At 42.9% G+C, this 23,127-nt stretch overlaps 1 protein-coding gene across 4 annotated transcripts in view; it reads left to right on the top strand.

Moving 5' to 3' along the window:
• The window catches only part of EXOC6 (exocyst complex component 6), a 300,123-nt gene extending 281,579 nt beyond the window's left edge, over window positions 1-18,544 (top strand). For all 4 annotated transcript variants that reach the window (XM_069753785.1, XM_069753783.1, XM_069753784.1 and 1 more), the window contains 2 exons: window positions 17,563-17,675; window positions 17,911-18,544. In XM_069753785.1, the coding sequence (XP_069609886.1) occupies window positions 17,563-17,675; window positions 17,911-18,043 (246 nt within the window). In that variant the 3' untranslated portion in view covers window positions 18,044-18,544. The remainder of the gene's footprint in view (window positions 1-17,562; window positions 17,676-17,910) is intronic.
• Window positions 18,545-23,127: the final 4,583 nt, after the last annotated feature.

Genomic DNA, 23,127 nt, shown 5'->3' with positions numbered 1-23,127 from the left:
CATGAGCCAAGTAGTGACAACCAAAGCCCCCCATTACTTGTATAATGACAGCTAAAGCTTCCCCCACCGAAATTACACCTCCCATATAGGCAGCATACTTGCACCAGGGGTTCCCACTTTATCCCCATTTGGTATTCTTGTATCAAGCACTCCAACCATACTCCCATATCCAGCTTCAAGCACCCCTAATACCTGGCAGTATCATCCTATTTCCAGCTCATCATATTTATCTCGCCACCCCCATGGGCCAGTAGATGCACATCTAGATCTGCTCTCCTGTGTGGGGTTACACAGAAAAGTCTGGAGATCTGCTCTTCTTAACTGTTTTCTAGACCTGGTCCTAACGCACCAAGTTGTCGGAGAGCCGCGAGTTACAAAATATGGGCCTGCGAGCCACATGTAGCTCCCGAGCCACAGGTTGGGGACCCCTGCTCTGTGATGTCCATGTGCCCTAATATGAGACAACCACTTTTATGTAATACAGGGCTTCTCCATAATCTGTAGAGACATTTACATACTTATAATTATGGAATACTAGCAACTCCTCCTAAAAAGCTTTATTTTCCTGCTATCTGTAGCTTAGTGGAAATAGATCCAGAATACAGGGTGTATATTCCCCAATTTCTAATCACATTATGGGAAGACCATAGATGTATGTATCCTCATTCTTCGAAAGCTCCATCGTGCATGACTTCTACAACCCATATGTTGACCTCCTCACCTTGCTGAAGCTCGCCGGCTCTTTTGTGCTTGTAAATCTAGTGGCATAAAAATAATAGTTAATGTCACGGCGGTCCGCTGTACGCACCCTGTTTAAGGTGCTTATGCAAAGTGTCAATAGTAGCAATTGGCCTAACAGTATGACAACATAGTTGCTTGGAAATGGGCTAATCTCCTACCTGGGTTATTCAGAGGTCAGAAAGGGATTTTTTTTCTTGCACCCCCATTCAGCTTCCTATGTGTTTTTTATAACGGCTTTTTCTGTAGTAATGACGCCCCCAGGCTGGAGAACGATGGTATTTATCCACAGCTTCAGATCAGCAGCAAGTGTTGTAACACGTTTATCAAGTAATCGCCACCTTACAGAAGGTAATTACATATACAATCCAATGGAGAGGTCACTGGACCATCAGGATTGACTATACCGTATAGTATGTGACCTTCCAGACATATATATACAAAAGTAAAATTCATGTAGAGCTTACCAGTGCTGCAATGGCATAGAGGACTTTCAGTAATGAATGGTAATGTCCTAGAGGTGAGACCCCCAGTCATCAGATGCAGAGATGAGACCCCGAGGTACCAGATGCAGAGGTGAGATCCTCCCAGTCATCGGACGCACAGAGGAGACCCCCAGTTACCAGATGTAGAGGTGAGACCCCCAGTTACCAGATGCAGAGGTGTGACCCCCAGTTACCAGATGCAGAGGTGAGACCCCCAGTCATCAGATGCAGAGATGAGAACCCCAGTTACCAGATGCAGAGGTGAGACCCCCAGTCATCAGATGCAGAGATGAGACCCCCAGTCATCAGATGCAGAGATGAGACCCCCAGACATCATATGCAGAGGCGAGACCCCCAGTTACCAGATGCAGAGGTGAGCCCCCAGTTACCAGATGCAGAGGTGAGATCCCAGTTACCAGATGCAGAAATGAGACCCCCCTGTCATCAGATGCATAGATGAGACCCCCAGTCATCAGATGCAGAAGACACCTAGTCATCAGATGCATAGGTGAGACCCCCAGACATCAGATGCAGAGGTGAGATCCCCCCAGTCATCGGACGCACAGAGGAGACCCCCAGTTACCAGATGTAGAGGTGAGACCCCCAGTTACCAGATGCAGAGGTGAGACCCCCAGTTACCAGAGGCAGAGGTGAGACCCCCAGTCATCAGATGCAGAGATGAGAACCCCAGTTACCAGATGCAGAGGTGAGACCCCCAGTCATCAGATGCAGAGGTGAGACCCCCAGTCATCAGATGCAGAGATGAAACCCCCAGTTACCAGATGCAGAGGTGAGACCCCCAGTCATCAGATGCAGAGGTGAGACCCCCAGTCATCAGATGCAGAGGTGAGACCCCCAGACATCATATGCAGAGGCGAGACCCCCAGTCACCAGATGCAGAGGTGAGACCCCCAGTCATCAGATGCAGAGGTGAGACCCCCAGTCATCAGATGCAGAGGTGAGATCCTAGTTACCAGATGCAGAAGACACCTAGTCATCAGATGCATAGGTGAGATCCCCAGTCATCAGATGCAGAAATGAGACCCCCCAGTCATCAGATGCATAGGTGAGACCCCCAGTCATCAGAAGCAGAAGTAAGACCCCCAGTCATCAGATGCAGAGGTAAGACCCCAGTCATCAGATGCAGAGGTGAGATCCCCCCAGTCATCAGGTGCAGAGGTGAGACCCCCAGTCATCAGATGCAGATGTAAGACCCCCAGTCATCAGGTGCAGAGGTGAGACCCCAGTTATCAGATGCAGAGGTGAGATCCCCCCCAGTCATCAGGTGCAGAGGTGAGACCCCCAGTCATCAGATGCAGAGGTGAGATCTCCCAGTCATCAGATAATAATAATAATCTTTATATAGCGCCAACATATTCCGCAGCGTTTTACAGCTTAACAGTTTCACACAACACAACAGTAATAAGTAACAACGTTAGCAATACAATAATTAAAGCAAAATAAGACGACCCGCCTCGTGAGAGCTTACAATCTACAATGAGGCCGGGGAGATACAAAGTACAGGTGTGTATTTACAATGATGTATTTACAATGATGGTACATCAGATGCAGAGGTGAGACCCCCAGTCATCAGATGCAGAGGTGAGACCCCCAGTCATCAGGTGCAGAAGTGAGACCCCCCAGTCATCAGATGCAGAGGTAAGACCCCCAGTCATCAGGTGCAGAGGTAAGATGCCCCGTCATCAGGTGCAGAGGTAAGACCGCCAGTCATCGAGTGCAGAGGTAAGACCCCCAGTCATCAGATGCAGAGGTGAGATCCCCCGAGTCATCAGGTGCAGAAGCGAGACCCCCAGTGACCAGATGCAGAGGTGAGACCCCCAGTCATCAGATGCAGACTATGCCATAAATGTCCAAGATGGCAATGCACCTTGAAGGTCCAAGCTCAATCTCAACTTTGGATTGTGACTTTACAAGTGGCAGGTGCAGTTTATAGGAGGGCACCACATTTTATGCAACTTTACAGTGTTCCTCTGATCTGCAGCACTAAGTTGAGAGTAAAATAGGAAAGTCGAAATTGAAAGCAGCGGAAACTTGACTTATAGCAGCCAGTTTTCTGAGATCTAACACCAGATTTCACAATATAAACTGCCTGGTAATAAAATCATCATTTTAAGAGTCCGTCTAGAGCTTGACTCATAAAATGCTCATTTGAATATTCATAGCTTCATATTGTGTTTAAGCTTGAAGGTCGACGTAAGTCCATGGAGTTCAACCTATAGCAATGTCGTTCCAGAGGCAGGCAAAAATCCCATGGGGCAGACATTAGGGGAAAAAATCCTTCCTGACTCCACATACGGGAATATCAAAGGGAAAACTTTTAGAAAGGAACATTCTGAAGTGGATTTTCAGGTTTGTCGGGTCTAAGAGATCTGTATATTAATATAGACAGTTTGTATTGAGAAATGTGACAGATCCTCTTTAAGAGTCTTCACGCAAAGGTTGGACAGACATCTGTCTGAGATGGTTGAGTGAACCCTGCATTGAGCCGGGGGTTGGACACGATGACCTGGAGGTCCCTTCCAGCTCTAACATTCTAGATTCTCCATGCCTGCCTAGGAATTCATCGTTACACTGTAGATTCTAGATGTGCAAAAGTCTTTAATCTGAATGTTATTGACAGATTACAGACTGTTCTAAGATAGCCCGTCATGGCCAGATGTATCGCTCCATCCTTTGGACTCCTGCATAGCCATAAGAGCTACCATCATACTTATTGGAATAGAAATCGATGGTCTTTTCTTGGAACGCAGGTTGACAATCGACAAGTCGTCCATTACAGTTCCTGCACTGTAAATGGCAAATCGAACCAGTAATGCAGCAGTATGGTGGTTGTGGATGTATCGCTGTATCTCTTATCATTTACAAGTCTGGGAAAAGTTAATGACTTGGTTCCGCGTTGGGTTCCATAATGACGACAACTTCTTGTCACTGTTGGAAAACCGATAGAAAAGAAAATGATAGAACTAAGGAACTGATCAGCAGGAATTTTAACAATTTGACCGTAAAAGATGACTATTCATTTATTTTTTTTTTTAGTTTTTTTACTTTTAGTGGAAGTGCTCTTTTTATGGAAATTATACTTTCACAGCAAGAAGATCTCTCGCCTCTTTGGAAATGATGGAAAATCACATACTTATTGAAAATGGAATCTCTGATATAGAAATTAAATGGGGTTTAAGATGTACAGACGGCTTTTAGTCGCAATCTAGGATAACCAAGATAAAATCTGTCTCCTACTGAAGCATTAGCCCCTCTTCATTCCTACAGCAAAACAAACAAAGCATTTAGGAGAGAAACTTTGTAATGAATTTTAGGCACCGTGGTGACATAACACAATCGCACTGCCATTAATGGATCGCCATCAGCTTGTGAATGCCAAGTGCCTAAAGATAACTGCTCAAGTAAGATAGATGGGCCCTGCCGGGTACGGACGGATCACTTTCAGTTTTAAGAATGAAGAGAACAGATTATCCCCTGTAGAAAGACATCTATCGGTAATTTCAATTCCAGGGGGGTCCGCTCTATATTGTAATATTGCTGAAGTTCCGAGAGTCAATTCAAACTGAGGAATGAGTATTATCATTGGCATGGCCATGTGTTTCAGTGTCTCGTTAGAGGTAATCGCTCATGGTGTTGTAATCCATAGGGATGCAGTAAGGTGCTCAATGTCAGACAGCAGCTCTACAGCCAACGGCAATTTTTGGGTAACTTTTTCAATGACTTTTAAAAAGTGACACAATATTTTATGGGCTGAATTCCTTTAATTAAAAGGGTTCCGAAGGCACAGAGTAAGATTATCATATATTAAAAAGTGTCCTCTCCTTCCCACACTGCTCTACGCGACACCGCAATCAACCACACTGGATATATAGCCACAATGCTTGGAACTTGTAGCACAACTGGCCATCTCTTCCGAGTTATCTCTATATCAACACTTCCATGCTCTGAAGTCGGAAGGCTCCCATATATACTGAAATTGGTGGGTTTGTTGGACATCAAAGCATTTCAGCAATTAATTTTTTTAAATTTTTTTCTTGGCAGCCTCTTAGGGAATTAATTGCGCTGTGGTCAAGCTAGAAGGAAAATCAGATTGATCAAGTCTGCACCTTGCCCAAGCCACCAGTGCTGTTGGCCGTAGATATGAAAGAACTGCAGACGCGCTTATCTTAGAGGAAATTATTGGTCAGTAAGGAAAAAAATAGCTCTATGCGTTGCCCTTTTTTTAAAGAGGTTGTCCAGGCTTAGGGCTCAAGTATGCAAACTTGTGAATCCTCATAGTGCTCACTGTCCGGATCCTCCAGTGTCGGCACTAGGAGAGGGTAGTCATGTGACCGCAAGCCACATTCCCACTAGACATGACTGGCCTCGCTCAAATGACTTGTATTGAGTGAGGCCATGCAAGTCTAGTCAGAACGTGACTGCATGTATGCATATTGTATACATGAGGTCACGCGCCCACCCACAGCACCGTCAAATCTTGACAGCGCGCGCAGTGAGGATTCACAAGTTTGCAGCCACATAGAATGACTGCAGACTTGAACCCAAAGTCTGTACAACACCTTTAATATCTACTGGTCACAGAAGGTGAAAAAAGTGTCAGAGAACCTCCAAAAGCAGATGAGTGGAAGCATGTGACCAAAAGAAGCAAGAAGACCATGGAGAAATCACCAACCACACAACTGAAGAACCGATATCAAATCCTTGTAGAGGATGAAGATGGCACACCTAAGGATGAAGCAATACCAGCAAGCAAAAAAGAAAAGGGCACACAGCAACAAGTAACAGCAAAAAGTACAGCCAAGAAGCAACGAAGAGTGGTGGTTGTGGGAGACTCACTACTGAGAGGCACAGAAGCAGCCATCTGCATCTCATAACTGCAAGAGAAGTATGCTGCCTTCCAGGTGCGATGATCAAGGATGTGACCGATAGGATACCAAAGCTCTTCAGCTCCAAGGACGTCCACCCATTTCTTCTGATACATGTTGGCACCAATGACACGGCAAGGAAGGACCTACCGACAATCTGCAAAGACTTTGAAGAGTTGGGGAAGAAAGTAAAGGAACTGGATGCACAGGTAGTTTTTTCTTCTATCCTTCCAGTAGACGGGCATGGCACCAGGAGATGGAACAGGATCCTTGATGCAAACAACTGGCTAAGACGATGGTGCAGACAACAAGGATTCGGATTCCTGGACCACGGTGTGAATTACTTGTATGATGGACTCCTCGCCAGAGACGGACTACACCTCAACAAACCTGGGAAACACACATTCGCCAGAAGACTCGCTACACTCATCAGGAGGGCGTTAAACTAGAAGAAGAGGGGACGGGAAGAAAAACATTAGACTTGAACAAAGAACCAGGAAAACATACTCAGAAGGGAGGTAAGAACATTTCTAAAACAATCCACAGTGAGGAGATTGGAACAAAACAAAATCCTCTAAACTGCATGCTCGCGAACGCCAGAAGCCTGACAAACAAGATGGAAGAACTAGAAGCAGAAATATCTACAGGTAACTTTGACATAGTGGGAATAACCGAGACATGGTTAGATGAAAGCTATGACTGGGCAGTTAACTTACAGGGTTACAGTCTGTTTAGAAAGGATCGTAAAAATCGGAGAGGAGGAGGGGTTTGTCTCTATGTAAAGTCTTGTCTAAAGTCCACTTTAAGGGAGGATATTAGCGAAGGAAATGAGGATGTCGAGTCCATATGGGTCGAAATTCATGGAGGGAAAAATGGTAACAAAATTCTCATTGGGGTCTGTTACAAACCCCCAAATATAACAGAAACCATGGAAAGTCTACTTCTAAAGCAGATAGATGAAGCTGCAACCCATAATGAGGTCCTGGTTATGGGGGACTTTAACTACCCGGATATTAACTGGGAAACAGAAACCTGTGAAACCCATAAAGGCAACAGGTTTCTGCTAATAACCAAGAAAAATTATCTTTCACAATTGGTGCAGAATCCAACCAGAGGAGCAGCACTTTTAGACCTAATACTATCTAATAGACCTGACAGAATAACAAATCTGCAGGTGGTCGGGCATCTAGGAAATAGCGACCACAATATTGTGCAGTTTCACCTGTCTTTCACTAGGGGGACTTGTCAGGGAGTCACAAAAACACTGAACTTTAGGAAGGCAAAGTTTGACCAGCTTAGAGATGCTCTTAATCTGGTAGACTGGGACAATATCCTTAGAAATAAGAATACAGATAATAAATGGGAAATGTTTAAGAACATCCTAAATAGGCAGTGTAAGCGGTTTATACCTTGTGGGAATAAAAGGACTAGAAATAGGAAAAACAATGTGGCTAAACAAAGAAGTAAGACAGGCAATTAACAGTAAAAAGAAAGCATTTGCACTACTAAAGCAGGATGGCACCATTGAAGCTCTAAAAAACTATAGGGAGAAAAATACTTTATCTAAAAAACTAATTAAAGCTGCCAAAAAGGAAACAGAGAAGCACATTGCTAAGGAGAGTAAAAGTAATCCCAAACTGTTCTTCAACTATATCAATAGTAAAAGAATAAAAACTGAAAATGTAGGCCCCTTAAAAAATAGTGAGGAAAGAATGGTTGTAGATGACGAGGAAAAAGCTAACATATTAAACACCTTCTTCTCCACGGTATTCACGGTGGAAAATGAAATGCTAGGTGAAATCCCAAGAAACAATGAAAACCCTATATTAAGGGTCACCAATCTAACCCAAGAAAAGGTGCGAAACCGGCTAAATAAGATTAAAATAGATAAATCTCCGGGTCCGGATGGCATACACCCACGAGTACTAAGAGAACTAAGTAATGTAATAGATAAACCATTATTTCTTATTTTTAGGGACTCTATAGCGACAGGGTCTGTTCCGCAGGACTGGCGCATAGCAAATGTGGTGCCAATATTCAAAAAGTGCTCTAAAAGTGAACCTGGAAATTATAGGCCAGTAAGTCTAACCTCTATTGTTGGTAAAATATTTGAAGGGTTTCTGAGGGATGTTATTCTGGATTATCTCAATGAGAATAACTGTTTAACTCCATATCAGCATGGGTTTATGAGAAATCGCTCCTGTCAAACCAATCTAATCAGTTTTTATGAAGAGGTAAGCTATAGGCTGGACCAAGGTGAGTCATTGGACGTGGTATATCTCGATTTTTCCAAAGCGTTTGATACCGTGCCACACAAGAGGTTGGTACACAAAATGAGAATGCTTGGGAAAATGTGTGTAAATGGGTTAGTAATTGGCTTAGTGATAGAAAGCAGAGGGTGGTTATAAATGGTATAGTCTCTAACTGGGTCGCTGTGACCAGTGGGGTACCGCAGGGGTCAGTATTGGGACCTGTCCTCTTCAACATATTCATTAATGATCTGGTAGAAGGTTTACACAGTAAAATATCGATATTTGCAGATGATACAAAACTATGTAAAGCAGTTAATACAAGAGAAGATAGTATACTGCTACAGATGGATCTGGATAAGTTGGAAACTTGGGCTGAAAGGTGGCAGATGAGGTTTAACAATGATAAATGTAAGGTTATACACATGGGAAGAAGGAATCAATATCACCATTACACACTGAACGGGAAACCACTGGGTAAATCTGACAGGGAGAAGGACTTGGGGATCCTAGTTAATGATAAACTTACCTGGAGCAGCCAGTGCCAGGCAGCAGCTGCCAAGGCAAACAGGATCATGGGGTGCATTAAAAGAGGTCTGGATACACATGATGAGAGCATTATACTGCCTCTGTACAAATCCCTAGTTAGACCGCACATGGAGTACTGTGTCCAGTTTTGGGCACCGGTGCTCAGGAAGGATATAATGGAACTAGAGAGAGTACAAAGGAGGGCAACAAAATTAATAAAGGGGATGGGAGAACTACAATACCCAGATAGATTAGCGAAATTAGGATTATTTAGTCTAGAAAAAAGACGACTGAGGGGCGATCTAATAACCATGTATAAGTATATAAGGGGACAATACAAATATCTCGCTGAGGATCTGTTTATACCAAGGAAGGTGACAGGCACAAGGGGGCATTCTTTGCGTCTGGAGGAGAGAAGGTTTTTCCACCAACATAGAAGAGGATTCTTTACTGTTAGGGCAGTGAGAATCTGGAATTGCTTGCCTGAGGAGGTGGTGATGGCGAACTCAGTCGAGGGGTTCAAGAGAGGCCTGGATGTCTTCCTGGAGCAGAACAATATTGTATCATACAATTAGGTTCTGTAGAAGGACGTAGATCTGGGGATTTATTACGATGGAATATAGGCTGAACTGGATGGACAAATGTCTTTTTTCGGCCTTACTAACTATGTTACTTACTAACTATGTTACTAAAAAAATATGATCCTACGGCGCCTTATTGGCTTTATATCCGCCCACAATAATATTACATACACCTCTTATTAACAAGGCCTCACTCCAAACTATATTTCTGTAAGACTGGTATAAAATTATTATTATTATTATTATTATTATTATTGTTATTATTAAAACACCAATTCCAAAAAAGTTGGGACGCAGTGTAAAATGAAAAGAAAACAAAAATGCAATGATTTGGGAATTTCTTACAGCCACAACACAACACCGATCAGAAGTTGAACTTTAGACATGTTTTCATTTAATTTGAAAAAATCTAACTCAATTAGCTATTGATGGCAGCAACTCATCTAAAGAAAAGTTGGGACAGGGTTAGCAAGAGGATGGAAAAGTCGTACTAATGAGAAACAGCAGGATGGTGAATTTTCAATGAAGTCACATGACCTTGAATATAAAAATAGCATGTTATAGAGGCAGAGTCTCTCACAAGCAAAGAGTCAGAGGCTCCCCAATCTGAACAACTGCATCTACAAATTGTTAAACAAAGTCTATGTTGTAAAATTGCTTAAGGTACCGTCACACTGAACGATATCGCTAGCGATCCGTGACGTTGCAGCGTCCTGGCTAGCGATATCGTTGAGTTTGACAGGCAGCAGCGATCAGGCCCCTGCTGGGAGATCGTTGGTCGGAGCAGAAAGTCCAGAACTTTATTTCGTCGCTGGACTCCCGCAGACATCGCTGAATCGGCGTGTGTGACGCCGATTCAGCGATGTCTTCACTGGTAACCAGGGTAAACATCGGGTTACTAAGCGCAGGGCCGTGCTTAGTAACCCGATGTTTACCCTGGTTACCAGCGTAAATGTAGAAAAAAAAAAAAACACTACATACTTACATTCCGGTGTCTGTCTCCCGGCGCTGTGCTTCTCTGCACTGTGTAAGCGCCGACCGGAAAGCAGAGCACAGCGGTGACGTCCCTGCTGTGCTTTCCGGCTGGCGCTCACAGTCAGTGCAGAGAAGCACAGCGCCGGGGGACAGACACCGGAATGTAAGTATGTAGTGTTTGGGTTTTTTTACGTTTACGCTGGTAACCAGGGTAAACATCGGGTTACTAAGCGCGGCCCTGCACTTAGTAACCCGATGTTTACCCTGGTTACCAGGGGACTTCGGCATCGTTGGTCGCTGGAGAGCTGTCTGTGTCTAGATCGCTGCAGCGTCGCTAAATGTGACGGTACCTTCAGACTTTAGATATCCCACCATCTACAGTAAATAATATGAAAAGATTCAGAGATTATAGAGTGACTAGATGGTGGCCCGATTCTAACGCATCGGGTATTCTAGAATATGCATGTCCACGTAGTATATTGCACAGCCCACGTAGTATATTGCCCAGCCACGTAGTATATTGCCCAGCCACGTAGTATATTGCCCAGCCACGTAGTATATTGCCCATCCACGTAGTATATTGCCCAGTCACGTAGTATATTGCCCAGCCACATAGTATATTGCCCAGTGACGTAGTATATTGCCCAGCCACGTAGTATATTGCCCAGCCATGTAGTATATTGCCCAGTCACGTAGTATATTGCCCAGTCACGTAGTATATTGCCCAGTGACATAGTATATTGCCCAGCCACGTAGTATATTGCCCAGCTACATAGTATAATGGCCAGCAACGTAGTATGTAGTATATTGGTCAGCCACGTAGTATATTGTTATTGCACAGTCACATAGTATATTGCCCAGTAATGTAGTATATTGCCCAGTGACGTAAAATAAAAAATAAACATATACTCACCTTCCTAAGGCCCGTTGAAGTCCTGGCGCCTGTGTACGGTGCACGCGGCAGCTTCCGGTCCCAGGGTTGGTATGAGCGCAGGTCCTTCTCGCATAGCATCCTTGGCACCGGAACCTGCCGCTTGCACTGCCGAGGACAGTGGGCGACGTCACACAGGATTAATAGCTGCGTTACCGGAGTGCGTTACACCGCGCTCCGGTAACACTGGCATTAACCCTGTGTGAGGGCTGACTGGAGGGGAGTATGGAGCGGGAACTGACTGCGGGAAGGAAAGAACAGCCATTTTGCCGCTGGACTGTGCCTGTCGCTGATTGGTCGTGGCAATGGTCGTGGGCATTTTGCCACGACCAATCAGCGACTTGGATTTCCATGACAGACAGAGGCCGCGACCAATGAATATCCGTGACAGACAGACAGACAGAAGGACAAAGACAGAAGTGACCCTTAGACAATTATATAGTAGATTCACAAATTTTCCAGCCTTTTGTTAACATAGTCCCCACTTCTTAAACTCTGTCTATACCATTAAAATTAGTTAAATTTTTTCAAACAAAATGGAAAAATGTCTATTATTCAACTCCGGAAATGTGATCTATATTCTGTTATTCTGTTGTGAATGAAATATGGCTACAAGAGATTTTGAAATGACGGCATTCTTGTCTTCTTTACATTCTAGCTGATCGATCACAGTCTGAGTTAAATTAGGTCAGGTGTATTTGATTTCTTCAGGTGATAGTTTGACAAAAGAACTTTCATCCAACTAACAATATTTCTTTGAAAGGATATTCTCAGAAAGATCATTGCCCAGTATAATTGAATATGTATGGCCAGGTTTAAGGACTGCAATGACCAACACAAACTAAAATGTCTATGGCTCCATCATCGTAACAATCGATCACCAAACAATTGTTCTTTTCTTGGTTTTTCAACCTTCGAACTGCTATAGTCTAAAACATGTATGGTCACCTTTTTGTGACAATGAGAGATGACTGCACATCACCAAAATATCTATTCACATATCGGTGAAAAAAAAATACAGCCGAGAGGTCTTGCTTGGTTTCTAGAAAACAAAATCTAAGAAAGGGATTGACCTGTGAAATTTCAGCATTAGAGGTGGTCAGCGCAAAATAAATGTTCAAACCAAGCAAAAGAGCGTGGTGCATCGATGATATAGATGAGCAGTGCAATGCTCATTGCCACCTATTTCTTGCTTCTTTCTCCACCTCCCCTTCCCTGATTGCCAGCTCTGACTTTACTGGAGGCAGGTGGAAAACAAGTGGTTGAGAAGGTGTACTTTACCATTTGGTCATGCAAAGTGTGCAACAAGCACGTCTGCTTGATTGAGACAGTTATTTAGTAGTGACACATTGTCCATAAGTTGCTCATAGACATATTAAATAAAAGCTGATGATAGGGGAAAGCGAAAAATTCATCATTTGCTGGGTAAAATTTAACAGCGAATATAAGACTAAAGACTTCGGAACTAACCAAACCATCTGGTATGTATGGCCCACCCAACTCTCGTGATGGGAAAAATGGCTTTCCCTACAGAAGAGGTGTCTGGCCAAAGCTTCCTCCCATTTTCCAATTGAATGCACATGAATGTTTGGCCAAGGTAAGTGGTTGGGTATGGGCGAGTTGGAAGAGATAGCTTTTGTTCTCCTGAATGCATATTGTCTCTTCAGAGAGGAAGAGGACTAGAACTCTAGTGCCACCTATTGGCACCCCGAAACACAGTGTCTGCAAATTGAGATTCTGGTTTGGCTATTATCCTAAGTCATGTTACAAGGCTCATTAAAGGGTCGACATTGACTGTTAGGATTGCTACTTCCAATAGATGGCACTAGAGTTCTAGTCCCCTTCCTCTCTGAAGAGACAATTTGCATATTTCCCAGAGGAGCATTGCGGTTTTAAGTCTCCTCACCTCGACATGCTTATCAAGTCACTATCCGCAAGGAGAAACGATACTTCTTGGTTCTCCTGAATGGAAACTTTCAATGGAATGATAACCAATGACACACCATCATCTTCTGGGAATAAGTCAGAAGATAGATGAAAATTCTTTTGTCCATGAGCAAGCTTTCCTTGAAATAATTTTCCCACAACGATCTTTTGTTCACTGCCATTCAACATGTATGACCAGGGAGAACGACTGTAAAGTCAAATTCTGGCTAAATTCTGTATGGCTACATAAGCAAAATGGTCGTTCACATCCTTCACAAACGATGGACCAGTCAAAGGTGCCCCACTGCTTTAGGGTGGTGTTCACTGCGTCTGAGTGTTAGTCTCCAGTAGGCGTACACTTCCGAAAATGATGTATGTCAAAGCGCACATTCCCTCTGCCAGCAGAATAATAGCCGATGTTCCCTTCGGCACATACCCCAAATCCCAGTTTTCAAGGGGTTCGGAAGCAACAAAAAGTTAAATCCAGCTCACCACAGGAGACATCTTGGAGGTGTTCGGAGCTCGGGAACATCGAATCAAGGCGCTAACTATTCACAAAGGATGCCTTTACATTGCGTTTTGGCACCCGTTCCGTGGCTCACGTCGGAGTAAGTCCAAGCAATGAACTGTAGACAAACCTTATTCACATCACGATTACGGGTCCGCAGTCACCTGAAATGCGTCAATGCCACGTGTCATGTCATCTGTACTGCTGACTTTGTATATCCTCTCTCGAGCATTTGATGTGAATTAAGTATATCTAAGATTTGTTGTTTGGCCATAAGCCCCGACGTGCACCACTGAACGGGAGCCAAAACGCAATGTGAAAGCATCCTTAGAAATCAGTGAGGTGCAATGGCCGAACTTCTGGATCTTACAGCGTCATGCCGGTGATTTGGACAGCGCCTTACGTGATTCATCGTGTCCGGTTTTTTTTTTTTACAGTTTTTACAGGATCCTTCTTTTTTTGCTGGAGGGATGTAGACGGTTCCCTGGTGCTCCTTATTGCATTGAATGCCGTCCTCTCCTATAAGGCACCGCTGCGCTTTTTGTTTTGTTTGTGCAGGGACTTTTCAGTGGTCAGTAGGAGTAAAGATGTTAGGAAATAATAAAATTGTTTGGTTTGATTGACAGTGAAAGACAGCTAACTGTTTTATGGAGAAAGCTAACATATGCCTAAGGGGGGTCCATTGTGTAAATGGAAGGATTGATCACATACGCACAGCGGGAGCCTCTGCATTCAGGCCCCAGCTTTCTTTCGCGAGGTGAAGGGAGAACAGATGCACCCCTCACCCCCAGCCATAGACCACTCTCTGAATGCCTCGATTTATTTCAATAAAATACGTCTCCAGCGCACCCCCAGAGTTAAATATTACTTCCCGCTCTGTCTGATGTACACAGGGAAAGTGTGAAAGCCATTATCCTAACAGTCTGGTAAATTAGATGGGTATTAGAGTTTACATTAAGGTCACTATAAACCAAAGACGAGGCCACAATTCTATACAGTTGCCGAAAATCCATAAATCTCAGTTTTATTGCTGTTTTGACCTTGCAGCTCCCCCTTTTTTTTTTTTTTACTAATTACACGGATACGACCGATAGATTGCAATATGCCAATTCCTCTAAAGCCACAAAACAAACCTAGAATTTAATTAATCTCCTAGAAGGCTGATCAGGCAGGACTTTGATTGTACATACAGGGATCAGGACCTACACATTAATCTTAAATTGATCAAAACAGATAATTTCAACTAAAACTGAAAAAGGTTTGTCCAGGATTAACAAAAAAAAAAGCATAACTGCCTTCTTCCGAAAACAGCGCCATCCTTGTCTACTGGTAGTATGTGGTATTGCTGCTCTGCACCATTCGCTTCAGTGTAGCTGAGTAGTAGCAGATGCAACCTGTAGACAAGGTTTTGGATAAAGGAAGCCATGTTTTGTCTTGTTTTGTTTTATACCCTGCACAACTTCTTCAGCAATAAACACAGACCAATAACAGATATTCATCATCTGTTAAAAAAAAAAAAAATCATTTGTTTTTTTTTTAATTCTCAGCTTATAGTGACAAGTCCAAACACATACAGCGTTTCGTTCTTCACTCGATTCCTAGTTGATTGTTTTAAAAGTGAGTTTTCTATGTGTGTGGCTGCGTTGGCGAAACTATCCTTCATCAGTTGATCATCTTAACAATGAATTTTCTGTGTTTTGGTTGTGTTGGCGAAACAATGCTTCATCAGTTGTTCGTTTTAACAGTGAATTTTCTATGGCTGTGTTGGCGAAACAATGCTTCGTCAGTTGATTGTTTCAACGGTGAATTTTCCATGTGCGTGGCTGCGTTGATCAATTTAAGATTTTTATTTTCTATCAAATGTGGATGCCCATTCTTTGTACAATGACAATTTAGAAAAAACTTGTTAACTTCTTTTTTTGTAAGTACAGGCACATTCTGAGATGCTGATTATTGCATATCTGTTTTGTGAGCCTTGATGGTGTCACAAAGGCCCCCTCTTATTGTACTCTAATCCCCCCATTGTAAGAAATATATTACATGTCTATGATACTTCCATAGTTATTCTTACCGTGGCCTTTTTTTTACTCCTTTTTGTGTGTTTGGATCCTTATTAAGGGGTTTCTTTTTAAAGGCATATCTAATAAATGCTATGATTTTATGAGGTTATTTTTTTTCTGTGAATACCTGTCTAAATGTCAGTGATTTATATTGAACATCCACGTCCCCTCTTTGTACAATGCAATTTAAGCAAACTTTTTAACTTTTTTGTTGTTGTAAGAACTTTCTTATAGCAGAAAATTCCTTTAAGTCAATAAAATATTTCATATTGGACTTCCATCATTAGTGGATCGTATTAAGCAATGCTAAAGGAAAGGGTTGTATGCCTTAAATGACTATTTAAAAAAAAAAAATGAATGGAGAGGTGGCCACGCATGTACGGCTCTTTTCATTCATTTTCTTAGGAACATGCATGTGTGGGAGTCTTCATTCCTGACAGTGCTCGCCATGGTTTCGAGACAGATGTGGCTTGATCACAGGGATCCCAATATATCAGACATTTATGGTGTATTCTATCAATATGGAAGATGGGAACAACATTTTTTTTTTTACAGATGAGACATTTGTTTAGAACACCAGAAAGTGTATGTGTATCTCTGGAGAACTTGGTGCTTGAGCACATTAGACTTTATTTCAGTGGGAACTATGTCATTTCTTTTTTCCCCAGGAATGGCGCTCTAGTGTAATAAAATATTTGTCGTTGAGCGTTACCCCTTAGACTAAGGTTCGCTTCACCCATCCTTGTTTCAAGGTCCGAACTCTGGCGTCGTTCTACAAACTGCCCACGGAGCCCCTGACCCAAACTCTGCAGCCTCATAGCCACGTACCAGACTGCAGAATTCGGGTCAGGAGACCCCCAGAACTAAAGCAAATTGGAGCAAGCTCACTGACAGAGTCTCAGTTAACTCATTTTGCAGCCAGCAATAGAAGATAATGCATCCATAGACTATAATTAAAAATGTTGCACTGTTTTGCCTTTTAAATCAGATTGTAAAAAAAAACTAAAAACATTTTTTATTAACAAATACATGCAAATAAGTAATAAATAAATATATAAAAAATATCCGCAAAGGTTGTCATCCATTTTAATGTCTTTCCTGCTAATACATGTGCTGGTTAATAACATACCTGGATGACTGTATATAGGAGATCCTTGGAAGCTATAGGGGGGTCAGGAAAGTTTATAAGCGTGGTACTTATGTGCTGCAAACAATTATAAACTGGATAGGAAGTGGGTTTGAAATGGCTTAAAGGGATTATGGGTTTAAAGCTGAATAAATGGTTCGCTGTTTTAGTTGAGACACATTAGCTTTTAAAAGATTACCCGAGTATTGACCAACAACCTCTGGAGCAGATCTTAGAATAATGATCTGTGCTCAGGGGGCATCGTTGTATTTGTGTTTGGCGAGGAGGAATTCCCTGGAGTTTGGAGTCTTCTTCTGAGCCTGGGATTCCCGCTGAGGATAATCTAGTAGGGGAGGTTTAATGCACTTAATTAGAGCTAGGTAAAGAATCTGGCTTAAATTAGCAGGGAATTCCTCCTACCCCATCCTGTAATACCACCTCCATCTCCACCGGGCAGGACGCACTTTATTACCTCCTACTTGTGTTTAGTCATTAAAGTGTTCGTTTCGTCGTTTCGCCGATCCGACCTCTCGGCATGATGACCAGAATTATTTTCTTTGTTTTTTTAGCTCCTTGACCTGTTCATGATTTGGGATTGGTCGACATATCTCGCCGATTATGGTCAACCCAACTCTAAATACCTAAGAGTCAACCCAAGCACGGCTCTCATCCTGCTGGAGAAGTAAGTGGCCTGCCTCCGAAAGTAACAGCACCTCCCTCCTTTCCTTATTTTAGCACATTGGGCCTGTATCTTCTCGAAAATCTATCTATATCATATCTATCTGTTAGATAATCTCTAAGATCGGTGGCTCCCGTGCCGCTAGATATCGGCCATAATACAGACTTGCCTGCACCTCCGATGCTTGTGCGTTGCAGGTATTGGGATCTCGAATTACAGGCTCTTCTTCTCTCTCCAGGATGAAAGACATGAACAAGAAGAATAATATCTTCGCTCAGTTCAGGAAGAACGACCGAGATAAACAAAAGTTAATTGATACTGTGGTGAAACAGCTCAGAAGTCTGGTGAATGGGATGTCCCAGCACTCATAGTGCTGGCTTTACTACAAAGCGCACAGACGCCTATACTCAGCACATTGCTTTCCTGCAGAATAAAGCGTGCGCCTCACCTGGACTAAATGTTTTTACGTCTGATTTTTCTAAGGTTTTTATATTTCGCACACAAGTGACGTCAGGAGTGGAACCAGTCATTTGTGCGGACAGCAGATGAATGGACTATAAATATTGTATTTTACCTCTTGCTGCTAAAGTCTGCCATTTGTTTCTGATTCTAGGGTATTCTAAGATGGGTTTTGTAGGTCTCGTGAAGTCATTGAGATGATCGGGGGGTTCAGTCAGTGAGATGAAAGGTCTGCTAGTGATTACCCTGCGGACCCCGATCACTGTGTGCTGATTGGACAGGTCTTCCTTCGTGGGGGGTATGAGCGGCCACTTTTCCTATAGATTTGGTTCTCAGGGTTGTGATTTTGAGCTATACTTTGTAAATATTCGCTTTTAATCTCCTTCAGGAATAAAAATGAATGTTAATGAAAATCCGGACCAGAGTGATTTATTTCTCACGCAGACACAATTGTCCGGAGTTCTAGGTCTCTAATGTGTATGTATCCTGTGCATTTCCGCACAGATTTCATGCATTGCCCAATGACGTCTGCTGCAGGGAATATCGCTGTGATGTTTCCACTGCAGGATTTTCACAGCAGAATCCCTACGAGGGGACATCTCTTAAACGACCTGAGCCCAGAAAGGGAAAAATGGGCATAATCCATGGCACATTTATGGCTCCAGCCCTCCAGAATGGGATCCACATAGTATTTGATAGCTTGCACTTTACAATTTTTTGAGTACTCCTCCCTCATGTTGCAGAAAATCACATGTTACATACACGTGTTGTGTGCTTATTACATGCGAGAATTTGCTCTGGACCCTCAACAATAGACGGCTGCTCAACCGGGTGCTGCTCTCCTCTGAGGCCGAGGGCAGCGGACACCAGCGCTCCCCTGAGAGCTTCTCCCCTTACACTTGTGGGTGGAGGACTCAACATCCAGACCGCCCACCGATCAAAACATCTGACCTATCTCTACGACACGTCAAACATTTCCGCCAGTTACACTTTAGGCCATGATCACATCTGCTGTCTGGATTTCTGTTCCTTTTTATCCGCTGCATAAGTGATGCACACGGAAGCAGAGGGACCCCGCTGATCATTATGGAGTCCATCGGGGTTCCATTATGTGCCAATTTTTGGAAAAAAAATCTCTACATGGGCTATTTTCATGTATTCTCAAAACAGATCCAGATAGACCCCATAATAATCGGTGGGGTCTTTTCCCATTAGGTATGGGATGGATAATTTTTGGACTTTAATTCCATTTGTCTCTTTCTAAAATGCAGGTGCGAATGTAGTCAGAACGCTTCATTCAGACGTCCTTGTTGTATCCGCCGCTTTCACAGAAACATCTCGTACCCATTATCTAGGCTGCTATTCACTTTCTTATTTATTTTATTTTCCCGGTAACACAGATGACAAGGGACAATATAGGTCTACGTGTCGGTGAAAAACATGTACAGCACATGGATGTTTTGACAGCCACTCCGCACTATACAGGTCCTACAGGGAATCAATGATTCCTAAATAAGGGAGCGACCCTCCTTACATGAGGCTTTGGCCCTAATCCAGGATATAGTAAACCTGACAACTATTTAGTCTGGGTTTTATTAGGAACCGTTGTCATTATTACAGTAAATCGGAAACTATTTATTAGCAGCGATGTAGAAAGCCCGAATTTACAAGTCTGCAAAAATACAGAAGATACAACAAATATATTTTAAAAATGTGCACGTGGCATAATAAATCTGGCACAAGGTCCTCAGCATTTTTTTTTCATGAACTATAAAAAGTGTATGGACATTCCGGCGGACACACTGGAGGGGCGTCCTGCGCACATACCCTCACAGTCTACAAGAGGAAGATAAAGCGTCATTGCACCATCATGTATCTTGCTGGGAGTTTTAGTTCCTTTTATTTTGGCTTTTTTCCTGAGGCTCCTGGGGTCAGAGCTGCCTTAATGGCCTCCCCACTTTCTCCATTAATTTTCCAATTACTTAGCATATCCCAGATATTGGCTTTGGTGGATTTCCAGCTATTGGCAGCTGCAGACTGCCCAGTCCCGGCCATGTGGGGGCCACTACTCTGCTTTTATTACAGTTTGTGATCTGGGGAATTGGCCTTTATGGGAGATTTTCAGTCCGAAGCCGTAAATTACTGCAGAAGCTCAAACTCCAGAGATTTACACTGATGGAGTGATAAATTATTACCGCTGGATTTCATGTTTGCGCGGATAATGCTGGGAAGATGAGAGCATCGATCGGCAGATGTCCATATCTGGGCCGATCTGCGTACTGGGGACGCGTAACCCTTCCCCCGACCACAGCCCGCGCTGCTCTATGGGGTCTCTACACACACCAGAAATGGCCGATCTGTAGGTGCAGAGACCTCTGTGTGCTATTAACTTGTGTGTGAATGTAGCCTTAATTATTAACCAAGAGGACACATACCCAGGTCCCGAAATCCACCACTTCCAGGGATGGAGAGAGAGGTAGAGGGAAGGATGGAGGGAGATAGTTGGAGAGATGGAGGGCTGGAGAGAGGGAGAAAAAAAATAATCAGCACTCCAATCAGGTATGGAAAAATAAAGGACTTTTTATTAGTCCATGTGGCTAATAATGGGCCACATTGGCTAATAAAAAGTCATTTATTTTTTCCATACCTGATTGGAGTGCTGATCATTTTCTACATCTATCGTATTGGAACAGAGGGCGCGTGTCCAAAAAGCTGTGTACCGACATTTTAGTACTTTGGTCTTGCTTCATTATATTTAGACAGATAATAGATAGATGTAGAAGAGATGATAGATTAGATGGGATAGATGTGAGATGATGATATTTAGATGGAAAAGAGAATACATAGATAATGATATATAGATATTGATGCTAGATATGAGGCAGATTATAGATTAAGTGATCTATTTAAATATAGATGACGGATATGAGATGGAGATACATAGATATGACACATATGAGATACAGGTGCTTCTCACAAAATTAGAATATCATCAAGCGGTAATTTATTTCAGTTCTTTAATCCAAAAAGTGAAACTCCTATATTATATAGAGTCATTACAGAGTGATTTATTTCAAGTGTTTATTTCTGTTAATGTTGATGATTATGGCTTACAGACAATGAAAACCCAAAAGTCATTATCTCAGTAAATTAGAATAAATAACAAAAAACACCTGCTAAGGCATCCTAAGCGTTTATAAAGGTCCCTTAGCCTGTTTCAGTAGGCTCCACAATCATGGGGAAGACTGCTGACTTGTCAGATGTCCAGAAGGCAGTCGTTGACACACTCCACAAGGAGGGTAAGCCACAATAGGTCATTGCTAAAGAAGCCGGCTGTTCACAGAGTGCTGTAACCAAGCATATTAATGGAAAGTTGAGTTGAAGGAAAAAGTATGGTGGAAAAAGGTGCACAAGAAACCAGGATAACTGCAGCCTTGAAAGGATTGTTAAGAAAAGGTAATTCAAAAATTTGGGGGAGATTCACAAGGAGTGGACTGCTGCTGGAGTCATTGCTTCAAGAGCCACCACACACGGACGTATCCAGGACATGGGCTACAAGTGTCGCATTCCTTGTGTCAAGCCACTCATGACCAATAGACAACACCAAAAGCGTCTTACCTGGGCCAAGGAAAAAAAGAATTGGACTTTTGCTCAGAGGTCCAAGGTGTTGTTTTCAGATGAAAGTAAATTTTGCATTTCATTTGGAAATCAAGGTCCCAGGGTCGGGAAGAGTGGAGGCCACAATCCAAGCTGCTTGAGGTCTATTGTGAAGGCTTGGGGAGCCATGTCATCTGCTGGTGTATGTCCACTGTGTTTTATCAAGACCAAAGTCAGCGCAGCCATCTACCAGTAAATTTTAAAAGCACTTCATGCTTCCCACTGCCGACAAGCTTTTTGGAGATGGAAATTTCATTCACCAGCAGGACTTGGCACCTGTCCACACTGCCAAAAGTACCAATACCTGGTTTAAAAGCAACAGTATCACTGTGCTTGATTGATCAGCAAACTCGCTTGACCTTAACCTCATAGAGAATCTATGGGGTAATGTCAAGAGGAAGATGAGAGACACCAGACCCAACAATGCAGACGAGCTGAAGGCTGCTATCAAAGCAACCTGGGCTTCCATAACACCTCAGCAGTGCCACAGGCTGATCACTCCATGCCAAGCCGCATTGATGCAGTAATTGATGCAAAAAGGAGCCCCGACCAAATACTGAGTGTATTTACTGAACATACATTTCAGTTAGAGAACATTTCGGAATTTAAAATCATTTTTTCAAGCTGGTGTTATAAAGTATTCTAATTTACTGAGATAATGACTTTTGGGTTTTCATTGGCTGTAAGCCATAATCATCAACATTAACAGAAATAAACACATGAAATAGATCACTCTGTGTATATAATGACTCTATATAATATACGAGTTCCACTTTTTGTATTGAAGAACTGAAATAAGTTGACTTTTTGATGATATTCTAATTTTCTGAGAAGCAGCTGTATTTAGATGATCAGTAAGAAAAACAGATAGTAAATTGATTAAACAGGCACACTGGATTTTATATACACGTTACGAGAATCGCTCTCTGTGTGTTTCTATAATCCATATTATTATTTATTCGATGTCTGTATGTTTTCTCACTCTTCCGCCGACCCCATCATCAGCACAGACGATCCAATACCCACCGTCCCAGGTCCGTGCCCTGCAGACTATTCTGTCCCTGGGCGCTGGGCTCGTCCTCACTATTTTATGGCTCCTAAGTAAAGGCCTCTATTCCTCACTAATGGCCAACACTACATTTTATAAGTCATTTAGCAGCAGCTCTTCCTACAACAGGTGTTTCCAGTATGGCCAGCGCCATGGTGCTCCCACCCCAGTGCGTAGGACCAGTAGGGCTTCCCCCATCCATCCCTGTAGTAACTGGAGTCTGGAAGTGTTCCTTTATCTCTGATGAGGTGTGAGCACTAATTGTTTTATTCAGTGACTGATGGCCACAAC

This window comes from Ranitomeya imitator, chromosome 2 (genome assembly GCF_032444005.1).
Source record: "Ranitomeya imitator isolate aRanImi1 chromosome 2, aRanImi1.pri, whole genome shotgun sequence".
Taxonomy (NCBI): domain Eukaryota; kingdom Metazoa; phylum Chordata; class Amphibia; order Anura; family Dendrobatidae; genus Ranitomeya; species Ranitomeya imitator.
This window is presented reverse-complemented; position numbering and strand designations above follow the sequence as displayed.